This window comes from Panthera tigris, chromosome A1 (genome assembly GCF_018350195.1).
Source record: "Panthera tigris isolate Pti1 chromosome A1, P.tigris_Pti1_mat1.1, whole genome shotgun sequence".
In the NCBI taxonomy this organism is placed as follows: Eukaryota; Metazoa; Chordata; class Mammalia; order Carnivora; family Felidae; genus Panthera; species Panthera tigris.
The window spans coordinates 107,837,324-107,850,460 of record NC_056660.1 but is presented as its reverse complement, the minus strand read 5'-3'; the positions used below and the strand labels follow the sequence as shown (position 1 = coordinate 107,850,460).

The following is a 13,137-nucleotide window of genomic DNA, read 5'->3' as shown; positions in this document are numbered from 1 at the left end:
CTACAGCAATTAAAGCAGTATGGGAGTGACACAGATGTAACCATTATGAATAAAACCAAAAGAAAAAAGAGACTTCAGGAATGGACCCTGAAATATATGAAAAAACATAGTATATAGTAAAAGTGACATTCCAAATCACTAATACAAAGATTATTTAATAAACTGTCTGTAGAGGCTACTGGGTGTCTCAGTCGGTTAAGCATCCGACTTCAGTTCAGGTCATGATCTCGTGGTTTGTGAATTCGAGCCCCGCATCGGACTCTGTGCTGACAGCTCAGAGCCTAGAGCCTGCTTCAGATTCTGTGTCTCCCTCTCTCTCTGCCCCTCCCCTGCTTGCACTCTGGTCTCTATCTCAAAAATAAATATACATTAGAAAAATTTTAAAAATAAACAAACTGTCTTTAGATAGCTGATTAGCATGAAAGAAGAGACCCCTACCTCACACCACACAGAAGAATCTTCCATACTTCATGGATCAAAGAGTCAAATGTAAAAAACAAAATTATAAAAGTTGTAAAAGGGGAAATGGCAGAGTAAATGGCACAAGGAATCTGCATCCAAACACAACAAATGCATTGGCAAAATCCGTCTTGACAGAACTATTTTAGAACTCTGGAGTCTGTTCAAGGCTTGCAACCTCCAGGGAAGACTTGGAAGATAAACTACAGTTAATTTCCCCTCAATCTCACTTACTAGAGTAGCAGCTACCCATCCCCCACTCCTAGCTGTGCAGAGCAGCTTACCACATCTTGCAGAGCCAGGGTGGGCAAAAATCAATCCGTCCTCTAATTACCTGTGCTTCTCATCAAAAAAGAGCAAAGAGGTGGGCAGCCCTTGTACCTCCCCTTCTGGCTCAGCCACTTGTAGGGGATTTAAAAGCTGGCATCCTTTCTCCTCTCCCCCCAAATCCCTTCATTTTTTCATTTTTTCCCCCTTGTGGAACCAGACATAAAAGACTAAGACATTCAAAAAACACTGCATGTATACCCAAGAAAAAATTTAAAAGTGACTGCACATGCCCTGGAAAAGGCTCAGAAAATATCTGAGAAGACTTTAAGATTACACCTCATTCTTCCTTTTATGGTCTTATAAGTGTAAACCAAACAATACAAACTCACTTATTCAGCCAGCCAGCCACCCAGCTACCCAGCTACCCAGCTGGCATCTATAGCTACATTCTCCAAGGTAACAGATCTGATCCTGAAAATACAAAGTAAATATAGTCAGGGTCCCTAAAGAATTAAAAGTGTGGTAGCGAGACTGTACAAGGGTTATTTACCATGCAGAAGCTCCATGTCATAACAGAAAAATGAACTAAGGAGCTAGTAGGAATAAAGATGAGGTAATGGCTAAGTCAGGAAAAAGCTGGTGGAGATTTTATAGAGGTTATTTGATGTACACATCTTAAAAGACGAAAAGAAAATGACACTTTGGAGGGCAAGATTTAGGAAGAGGTAACAATATGAGTGTACAGGTTAGAAGGCACAAAAGTGGGGCATGTACCAAAAAAAGTCAGCTAAGACCACTTACTATCTATAGGACTTTGAGCGAAAAACTGAATCTATTTCAACTGAACAATAAGGGTAATGGTATCTTCCTCAGAGGTACTGTGAGGAAAAAGAGGTGGTAGGTCAAGAAGGATGTAAACGCAGTCTGGCTGCCACACCCTTCACCTGCTAACTTCCAAGGCCAACTCTACTGTTTTACCTCAAATTGGAGTCTCCACCTCTCACTGTTCCTCTAGAAGCCATGTACTCGGTAGAGGAGGACAACATCCTCACTCATGTACAATGATCTAGCACAGTTCTTGACACATAGTATTTACCCAAAAAACAGGTTTGTTTTTTTTTTTCTAACCAGATGTTCAGAGTTCCCCTAAACTACTTTCTGACACTCCTGAGATCTGCCCTCCAATTACTGCTACAGTCCTGATTCTCAGCTTAAGAACCAGTGGTATGTTTAATAAGCACCCCACCCAATCTGTACACATATTACATCATACTTACAGGCTGAGGCTGTTCTGCAATACAGCAGTTGAAACATAACCAGAATTCACTCATGCTTATAGTCCACAGTATAAATGAGCACCAATGAAGTTCTTGAATCTTAGCTCAGGAAGCTTCACAAAGCACGCTCCTTGAGATGCTGAATGTCCAAAGATACCAAAAAAATAATTTTATTACTTCTCTGTGTTTTTGCTCCTGGAAGTCAAGTATCTTATACAGATAATTCAATGAAGAAAGTCAAACTGTCTTTCTTTCTTTGCTTCTGGCTCTACAGAAACTTGTTTCTGAACCACCAGGAAGGTACAAAAATTCTTGTCTTGACTCAAGGCCTCTAACAGGTAATCTAAAAAAAAAAAAAAAAAAAAAAAGAAAACAAGTTATTTTATTGATCATTAGATGCTTTTATTTTCTCAATCTGTGATAAAAATATTTCCCTAAAACATAAGCATTGAAAAAAAATCAAGATTTTAATAATCTGATATTCGACAAAAAATTTTTAATGTTTATTTTTTTACTTTGAGCACGTGAGCAGGGTAGGGGCAAAGAGAGGAAGAGAGAGAATCCCAAGCAGCCCCCACGCTATCAGTGCAGAGTCCCAATGGGGTTGGATCTCACAAACTGCAAGATCATGACCTAAGCTGAAATCAAAAGTAGGACGCTTAACCAAGTGGGGCACCCAGGCACACCACAAAAATTTTTGAACATTTTTTTTGAGTGTTAGGTATTAAGAATATAGCAGTGAAATAAAACAGAAACCCTTGCTTTCATTAGGCACCCTATTTTATAACTATAAAAGTATTAATTATTCTAATAAATTTATCTAATCACTAACTACAACACTATGACTGCCATATAAAAGTCTCAAATTCCAGGCAGAAATACTGATCATTTTCATGTTTCTTCACTTGAACACTGTTTTCAAAAACAACCCAGAAATAACTGGTACAGCAATCAATTCTTCTTACTCATTTTGTGAATTAAGACATTAGATCCCTGCCACCACCAACACCACAATCAGCGTCATTAAAAATAGTTTATATCCCACTGGTAGTCAACCAAGCTGAGTCGATCAGAATACATGTCTGTCAATCTTCTTTGTGGACTTGGGCTAAGAGTGAACCTATCTTTTCTTCTTGACTGCCAAGATGTTGATTTTAAGGCATTAGCCAACTAAATTCCAAACTTCATGTAGATGACCATTCTGAGATAATAATGCTGACAAGGAGACAAGAGAGAGGAGAAAATTTAGATGACATGAATCTCTGCTTCCTGTCATCCCTAAGACTAGTGTGACCTATGGGCCTGAGCTGTGTTTTTGTGAGGCAGTTGTTTCTCTCTCTGCAGCCTGAAGCTACACTGAAGTGGATTTATATCACCTGCAGTCTAGTACAATTATCATGTGAAGATGTCCAGTAGACCACTGGATATACAGCTTTGAAACCAAAGAAAATTCCTTGAATTATCAAGAGATGATAAATGAAGCAATGAATCTGAAATTCTAAAGTAGCATAAAAAAAAATAAAGAAAGCAGTATCATGAAAAGCAAAGAGAATCTAATAGAGAACTCTAAGTAAGTAAGCATTATTAAGTTAGTTAGGTAAGTGAGTTACTAAGTAAGCAAGTTAGGAGCATTTAACTGATGGGTAGAGAAAGAAAAGTCTACCAAGAATATCTGAGTGCTATCAGAGAGAGAGAGAGAGAGAGAGAGAGAGAGAGAGAGAGAGAGAGAGAGAGAGAGAGAGAGGAGGAAAACCAGCTACTTTGGTGATCCTGCTTCAAAGAGGAAGGAGATAACATAATTAACTGACATGGAGAGAGCAAAGACAGAAAAGAGTCCATTAGAATATGGGCAGCAAGGAGTCTGCTTGGGATTCTCTCTTCCTCTCTCCCTGCCCCTCCCCTGCTCTCTCTTGAGTGTACATATGCACGCATGCTCTCGCTCTCTCTCTCAAATAAATAAACATTTTAAAAAAAGAAGACAACGACGAAGAAGAAGAATGGGCAGCAGTTACATGGCCCTGGTTACATCTGTTTCAGTAAAGTAGTATGGGCAGAAATCGGATTAGAGTGGGTTAAGAAGTGAGTGAAAGGTGAGAAGCAAAGGCAACAAATGTTAGGAAAAATTTCCAGGAAGACAGGTACGAAGTTTTAGGGGTGCCTGGGTGGCTCAGCTTGATTAAAGCATCTGACTTTGGCTCAGATACAATGAAGAAAAAAGCCATCCTGGAAATGAAAAGATCAAAGACCAAAGATGCATTAACAATATTCCTCAAAGATCTGTTAACATCTTTGTCCCAAGCAGTCATATGTTTATAAATTTTTGAAAAAGTTATAAATTTATAAGCTATGCAAACTATAAATCATAAACCATCACAGGCCCTGAACATTAAGTGAAATAACATTCCTCCTTTTCACTGTCTCCAAAACCAGGACTCGTATAATAGGAATGATAGTAATTTTTATATTCGTACACATGAAGATCTTCAGTAAAGATAAATGCATCTTATGTTTATGTCACAAATGTAGTACTCTGCTTCTACGAAGTCCAGAAAACAAGTCTCCTAACATACCACAGAAAAATGACATGTTAAGATTTAAGCCTACATTTAAAGAGAAAGATGAGAAGGAAGAAAATTTACATTCTTGCCATAGTTAACAATTCAGAACAGGGAAGATTTATTTTCAAGCAAGGATGAACATTCCTCATCTCACTCAAACTTCCAAAACAAAGAAGTGGCAGTGTTACAATTGATTCTGTCCACTGAAGTAGGTAAATAATATGAAGGTTTAAAGGCTCAGAAGAACAGTATGTTTCACTTACTTCCTTCTTAGGAAGAATATAACAGGAAAGAGTTAAATTCACAATAACATGAACATTATTTCAGTGTTGCATTTAAGAAGTTTAATTCCACCCTGAATCAAAGACAAGAAGTCACTGTAAAATAAGTCACTGAGATGAAACAAGCACAGCAGAGGGAATACAGTCAATAATAAAGTAATAACTTTGTGTGATGACACATGGAAACCATACTTGTGACAAGAATTTCATAACGTATGTAACTGTCCAATCTCTATGCTGTAAGCCAGAAACTATGTCAACTATACTTCAATTAGAAATTAAAAAAAATTTTAATGATAAAAAAGTCTTTGTGAAATGAAGTATCTTTTAACCAGTTCCACAAAAACAAAAATACATCTCTGTTTAAAACTGAAAATTCTTTACGCTCATCATTGTTGCAACACAAACAGACATGGTAAAACTCCAAATCTATTGAAATATGAGGTTAATTTTTTTTGTTCCAAGTTTTTATTTAAATTCAAATTAGTTGACATATAGTATGATATTGGTTTCAGAAGGAGAACTTAGTGGTTCATCACTTACATACAACACCCAGTGTTCAACCCAACAGGCACCATCCTTAAGGCCCATCATCCACTTAGGCCATTGCCCCACCCACCCACCCCCCGCCACCTCCCTTCCAGCAACCCTAACTTTGTTCTTTATACTTAAGTCTCTTACAGTTTTCTGCCCTCTCTCTTTTTACCTTCTTTTATTTTTTCTTCCCTTCCCCAAGTTCATCTGTTTGGTTTCTTAAATTCCACATATAAGTGAAATCATATGGCATTTGTCTTTATTTGACTTATTTCACTTAGCATTATACACTCTAGCTCCATCCTGAAATCTGATGTTTAAAACTATTGTTTAATTTAATTTTCTTATCTACATATAAAGTCAGGTAAGTTTCCTTCTTATCTGGAAATTATGTTTTTCAGAAACCACCTTTAAATATTAATTTTGGATTGGGGGGTGTTGTGGTTTTTTCTCCTTTTAACCAAGTGTGCTTTCTGTTTAATACTTGAAAATAATAAACGGCTTCCTAATTTACAATCCATAATATTTCATTACGCCACATTTTACCAAATTCAAAATTCCTTCCCATTTGAAGCACAGCTATTAATTTGTGAATTTTAAAATACACAATTTCCCACTCGCAGGTAGTACTTTGAAAATGACATTCACAAGACTTCCTTCATGTTTAGTTGCAGAATTATTTTTTTTGAAGTACACTAATCTGTGCTTTGTTTTTGAAAAGGATAAACAGCTGAAGTTATTTCCACCTAGATAATACATCTGGAGAAACATACTTTCAGACCAAGAGGTTATTTGCAACTCCACAGATGTGTATTTGTTAAGTAAATACATAACTCTAAAAATGGTTCAAACATGCCTTGGAACGTCATGCCAATACATTTTCCATCTTCTTGCTTTTCTTAAACTTCCTCTTTAGAATTATTTTTCGGAAGTGTATAGACTTAAAATATTTATACATACCCATCTTGAGACAAGTACTAAATTTATCACAAAAAAATGTCACTAATAATATATATACTATAGTTACTTTCATTTCTTGAACTGCCAGTTGCTTAAAACATGCAACATGATGTTGCAACAACATCAAAATCTACACTTGGCTTGAAACACAGCTCAGCATATGCTGGACATGTAAGGGGTCAGACTGGTCTACAGACCAGAGAGTATTTCACAAACACAGAGATTCACAAGATACAAAATTTTAGTAAAGCTTGCAGTGAATTATCTGGCCATTTATCAACTGAGCAGAGCTTCCTTGAATTAAAAGCTGGTCTCTTGATTTTTAAAGAGATTGGCATGAATAAAAAACTGTGGTAGTGTTCTCCACCATCAGCTTCCACTCCTCCTCACTTTCTGCACTTAAATGCTACAGACGTTCGCTTTATACTTGCATGAAAACGTTTCCTATAACAATGTAAAGAACATCCTACCCAAGGTAAAACTGTTTCTTAGATAAACTTCCAAAGAAACAATAATAAAGCCTTGATTTAAGACACAGAAGGGCACCTAGCTGGCTCAGTTGGTTGTGTCCAACTTCGGCTCAGGTCATGATATTGCACTTTATGAGTTTGAGCCCCGCATTGGGCTCTCTGCTGTCCGTGCAGAGCTTGCTTCGGATTCTCTATCCCCCATCTCTGTACCTCCCCTGCTCATGTGACCCCCCCTTAAAAATAAACATTCTAAAAAAACAGGAAAATGAGACACATCTTTAGCTAAACAATTTCTTTTTTGTAGATTATTTTTGTTTTTATTTTTTCCCAATATATGAAATTTATTGTCAAATTGGTTTCCATACAACACCCAGTGCTCATCCCAAAAGGTGCCCTCCTCAATACCCATCACCCACCCTCCCCTCCCTCCCACCCCCCATCAACCCTCAGTTTGTTCTCAGTTTTTAACAGTCTCTTATGCTTTGGCTCCCTCCCACTCTAAAGTTTTTTTTTTTTTTCCTTCCCCTCCCCCATGGGTTTCTGTTAAGTTTCTCAGGATCCACTTAAGAGTGAAACCATATGGTATCTGTCTTTCTCTGTATGGCTTATTTCACTTAGCATCACACTCTCCAGTTCCATCCACGTTGCTACAAAGGGCCATATTTCATTCTTTCTCATTGCCACGTAGTACTCCATTGTGTATATAAACCACAATTTCTTTATCCATTCATCAGTTGATGGACATTTAGGCTCTTTCCATAATTTGGCTATTGTTGAGAGTGCTGCTATAAACATTGGGGTACAGGTGCCCCTAGGCATCAGTACTCCTGTATCCCTTGGGTAAATTCCTAGCAGTGCTATTGCTGGGTCATAGGGTAGGTCTATTTTTAATTTTTTGAGGAGACTCCACACTGTTTTCCAGAGTGGCTGCACCAGTTTGCATTCCCACCAACAGTGCAAGAGGGTTCCCGTTTCTCCACATCCTCTCCAGAATCTATAGTCTCCTGATTTCTTCATTTTGGTCACTCTGACTGGCGTGAGGTGATATCTCAGTGTGGTTTTGATTTGTATTTCTCTGATGAGGAGCGACGTTGAGCATCTTTTCATGTGCCTGTTGGCCATCCGGATGTCTTCTTTAGAGAAGTGTCTATTCATGTTTTCTGCCCATTTCTTCACTGGGTTTTTTGTTTTTTGGGTGTGGAGTTTGGTGAGCTCTTTATAGATTTTGGATACTAGCCCTTTGTCCGATATGTCATTTGCAAATATCTTTTCCCATTCCGTTGGTTGCCTTTTAGTTTTGTTGGTTGTTTCCTTTGCTGTGCAGAAGCTTTTTATCTTCATAAGGTCCCAGTAGTTCGTTTTTGCTTTTAATTCCCTTGCCTTTGGAGATGTGTCAAGTAAGAAATTGCTACGGCTGAGGTCAGAGAGGTCTTTTCCTGCTTTCTCCTCTAGGGTTTTGATGGTTTCCTGTCTCACATTCAGGTCCTTTATCCATTTTGAGTTTATTTTTGTGAATGGTGTGAGAAAGTGGTCTAGTTTCAATCTTCTGCATGTTGCTGTCCAGTCCTCCCAGCACCATTTGTTAAAGAGACTGTCTTTCTTCCATTGGATGTTCTTTCGTGCTTTGTCAAAGATTAGTTGGCCATATGTTTGTGGGTCTAGTTCTGGGGTTTCTATTCTATTCCATTGGTCTATGTGCCTGTTTTTGTGCCAATACCATGCTGTCTTGATGATGACAGCTTTGTAGTAGAGGCTAAAGTCTGTGATTGTGATGCCTACTGCTTCGTTCTTCTTCTTCAGAATTACTTTGGCTATTCGGGGCCTTTTGTGGTTCCATATGAATTTTAGGATTGCTTGTTCTAGTTTCGAGAAGAATGCTGGTGCAATTTTGATTGGGATTGCATGGAATGTGTAGATAGCTTTGGGTAGTATTGACATTTTGACAACATTTATTCTTCCAATCCATGAGCACGGAATGTTTTTCCATTTCTTTATATCTTCTTCAATTTCCTTCATAAGCTTTCTATAGTTCTCAGCATACAGGTCTTTTACATCTTTGGTAAGATTTATTCCTAGGTATTTTATGCTTCTTGGTGCCACTGTGAATGGGATCAGTTTCTTTGTCTTTCTGTTGCTTCATTAGTGTATAAGAATGCGACTGGTTTCTGTACATTGATTTTGTATCCTTCAACTTGGCTGAATTCATGTATCAGTTCTAGCAGACTTCTGGTGGAGTCTATCGGATTTTCCACGTATAATATCACGTCATCTGCAAAAAGTGAAAGCTTGACTTCATCTTTGCCAATTTTGATGTTTGATTTCCTTTTGTTGTCTGACTGCGGATGCTAGAACTTCCAACACTATGTTAAGCAACAGCGGTGAGAGTGGGCATCCCTGTCGTATTCCTGATCTCAGGGAAAAAGCTCTCAGTTTCTCCCCATTGAGGATGCTGTGAGCTGTGGGCTTTTCATAAAAGGCTTTTATGATCTTTAAATATGTTCCTTCTATCCCGACTTTCTCAAGGGTTTTTATTAAGGTTGCTGAATTTTGTCAAATGCCTTGTCTGCATCGATTGACAGGATCATATTATTCTTATCTTTTCTTATATTAATGTGATGTATCAAGTTGATTGATTTGCGAATGTTGAACCAGCCCTGCATCCCAGGAATGAATCCCACTTGATCATGGTGAATAATTCTTTTTATATGCTGTTTAATTCGATTTGCTAGTATCTTATTGAAAATTTTTGCGTCCATATTCATCAGGGATATTGGCCTGTAGTTCTCTTTTTTTACTGGGTCTCTGTCTGGTTTAGGAATCAAAGTAATACTGGCTTCATAGAATGACTCTGGAGGTTTTCCTTCCCTTTCTATTTTTTGGAATAGCTTGATAAGGATAGGTATTATTTCTGCTTTAAATGTCTGGTAGAACTCCCCTGGGAAGCCATCTGGTCCTGGATTCTTATTTGTTGGGAGATTTTTGATAACTGATTCAATTTCTTTGCTGGTTATGGATCTGTTCAAGCTGTCTACTTCCTCCTGATTGAGTTTTGGAAGTGTGTGGGTGTTTAGGAATTTGTCCATTTCTTCCAGGTTGTCCAGTTTGTTGGCATATAATTTTTCATAGTATTCCCTGATAATTGTTTGTATCTCTGAGAGATTGGTTGTAATAATTCCATTTTCATTCATGATTTTATCTATTTGGGTCATCCCCTTTTCTTTTTGAGAAGCCTGGCTAGAGGTTTGTCAATTTTGTTTATTTTTTCAAAAAAACAGCTCTTGGTTTCATTGCTCTGCTCTACAGTTTTTTTAGATTCTATATTGTTTATTTCTGCTCTGATCTTTGTTATTTCTCTTCTTCTGCTGGGTTTAGGCTGTCTTTGCTGTTCTGCTTCTATTTCCTTTAGGTGTGCTGTTAGATTTTGTATTGGGGAGTTTTCTTGTTTCTTGAGATAGGCCTGGATTGCAATGTATTTTCCTCTCAGGACTGCCTTCGCTGCGTCCCAAACCGCTTGGATTGTTGTATTTTCATTTTCGTTTGTTTCAGTTTCGTTTGTTTCCGTATATTAATTTCTTCTCTAATTGCCTGGTTGACCCACTCATTCTTTAGTAGGGTGTTCTTTAACCTCCATGCTTTTGGAGGTTTTCCAGACTTTTTCCTATGGTTGGTTTCAAGCTTCATAGCATTGTGGTCTGAAAGTATGCACGGTATGATTTCAATTGCTGTATACTTATGAAGGGCTGTTTTGTGACCCAGTATGTGATCTTGGAGAATGTTCCATGTGCACTCAAGAAGAAAGTATATTCTGTTGCTTTGGGATACAGAGTTCTCAATATATCTGTCAAGTCTATCTGATCCAATATATCATTCAGGGCCCTTGTTTCTTTATTGACCGTGTGTCTAGATGATCTATCCATTTCTGTAAGTGGAGTGTTAAGGTCCCCTGCAATTACCACATTCTTATCAATAAGGTTGCTTATGTTTGTAATTGTTTTATATATTTGGGGGCTCCTGTATTCGGCGCATAGACATTTATAATTGTTAGCTCTTCCTGATGGATAGACCCTGTAATTATTATATAATGCCCTTCTTCATCTCTTGTTACAGCCTTTAATTTAAAGTCTAGTTTGTCTGATATAAGTATGGCTACTCCAGCTTTCTTCTGACTTCCAGTAGCATGATAAATAGTTCTCTGTCCCCTCACTCTCAATCTGAAGGTGTCCTCAGGTCTAAAATGAGTCTCTTGTAGACAGCAAATAGATGGGTCTTGTTTTTTTATCCATTCTGATACCCTATGTCTTTTGGTTGACGTATTTAGTCCATTTACACTCAGTGTTATTATAGAAAGATATGGGTTTAGAATCATTGTGATGTCTGTATGTTTTATGCTTGTAGCGATGTCTCTGGTACTTTGTCTCACAGGATCCCCCTTAGGATCTCTTGTAGGGCTGGTTTAGTGGTGACAAATTCCTTCAGTTTTTGTTTGTTTGGGAAGATCTTTATCTCTCCTCCTATTCTGAATGACAAGGACTTGCTGGATAAAGGATTCTCGGCTGCATATTTTTTCTGTTCATCACATTGAAGATCTCCTGCCATTCCTTTCTGGCCTGCCAAGTTTCAGAAGAGAGATCAGTCACGAGTCTTATAGGTCTCCCTTTATACGTTAGGGCACGTTTATCCCTCGCTGCTCTCAGAATTTTTTCTTTATCCTTGTATTTTGCCAGTTTCACTATGATATGTCGTGCAGAAGATCGATTCAAGTTACGTCTGAAGGGAGTTCTCTGTGCCTCTTGGATTTCAATGCCTTTTTCATTCCCCAGATCAGGGAAGTTCTCAGCTATGATTTCTTCAAGTACACCTTCAGCACCTTTCCCTCTCTCTTCCTCCTCTGGAATACCAATCATGCATAGATTATTTCTCTTTAGTGCATCATTTAGTTCTCTAATTTTCCCCTCATACTCCTGGATTATTTTAGGTCTCTTTTTCTCAGCTTCCTCTTTTTCCATAATTTTATCTTCTAGTTCACCTATTCTCTCTTCTGCCTCTTCAATCCGAGCCATGGTCGTTTCCATTTTACTTTGCAGCTCATTTATAGCATTTTTTAGCTCCTCCTGTCTATTCCTTAGTCCCTTGATCTCTGTAGCAATAGATTCTCTGCTGTCCTCTATACTGTTTTCAAGCCCAGCGATTAATTTTATGACTATTATTCTAAATTCACTTTGTTATACTGTTTAAATCCTTTTTGATCAGTTCGTTAGCGGTTGTTATTTCCTGGAGATTCTTTTGAGGGGAATTCTTCTGTTTGGTCATTTTGGATAGTCCCTGGAGTGGTGCGGAACTGCGGGGCACTTCCCCTGTGCTGTCTTGAATAACTCGAGTTGGTGGGCGGGGGCCACAGTCAGACTGGTGTGTACCTTCTCTTCCCCTCTCCTAGGGGCGGGATTCACTGTGGGGTGGCATGGCCTGTCTGGGCTACTTGCACACTGCCAGGCTTGTGGTGCTGGGGATCTGGCGTATTAGCTGGAGTGGATAGGCAAGGTGCACAGGGGCGGGAGGGGCAGGCTCAGCTCGCTACTCCTTAAGTAATCTGCTTTGGGAGGGGCCCTGTGGCACCAGGAGGGAGTCAGACCTGCTGGAGGGATGGATCCGCAGAAGCACAGTGTTGGGTGTTTGCACGGTGCAAGCAAGTTCCCTGGCTGGAACTGGTTCCCTTTGTGATTTTGGCTGGGGGATGGGCGAGGGAGATGGCGCTGGGGAGCGCCTTTGTTCTCCGCCAAATTGAGCTCTGTCGTCCTGGGGCTCAACAACTCTCCCTCCTGTTGTCCCACAGCCTTCCTGCTCTCCGAGCAGAGCTGTTAACTTATAACCCTCCTAATGTTAAGTCCCGCTTGCTGTCCGAACACACTCCATCTGGCCCCTGCCAGTTTGGCCAGCCAGACTTTGGGGCTCTGCTTGGCGGGTGGGCCGCCCCTCTGCCCCGGCTCCCTTCCGCCAGTCCGTGTAGCGTGCACCGCCTCTCCGCCCTTCCTACCCTCTTCCATGGGCCTCTCGTCTGCGCTTGGCTCCAGAGAATCCGTTCTGCTAGGCAGTTTTCTGGGTTATTTAGGCAGGTGTAGGTGGAATCTAAGCGATCAGCAGGACACGGTGGGCCCAGCGTCCTCCTACGCCACCATCTTCTCCCAATTATATGTCTGTAGATTATTTTTAAAAATTTTTTAATGTTCATTTATTTTTGAGAGACAGAGTATGAGTAGGGGAGGGGCAGAAAGAGAGAGCAAGACACAGAATCTGAAGCAGGCTCCAGGCTCCGAGCTGTCAGCACAGAGCC

General features: G+C 39.4%; 1 protein-coding gene across 6 annotated transcripts in view; it reads right to left on the bottom strand.

The window, feature by feature from the left end:
- The window catches only part of CDC42SE2 (CDC42 small effector 2), a 172,824-nt gene that overhangs the window by 75,346 nt on the left and 84,341 nt on the right, over nucleotides 1–13,137 (bottom strand). For all 6 annotated transcript variants that reach the window (XM_007087791.3, XM_042983516.1, XM_042983523.1 and 3 more), the window contains one exon: nucleotides 2,007–2,349. In XM_007087791.3, coding sequence (XP_007087853.1) covers nucleotides 2,007–2,060 — 54 coding nt within the window. In that variant the 5' untranslated portion in view covers nucleotides 2,061–2,349. The remainder of the gene's footprint in view (nucleotides 1–2,006; nucleotides 2,350–13,137) is intronic.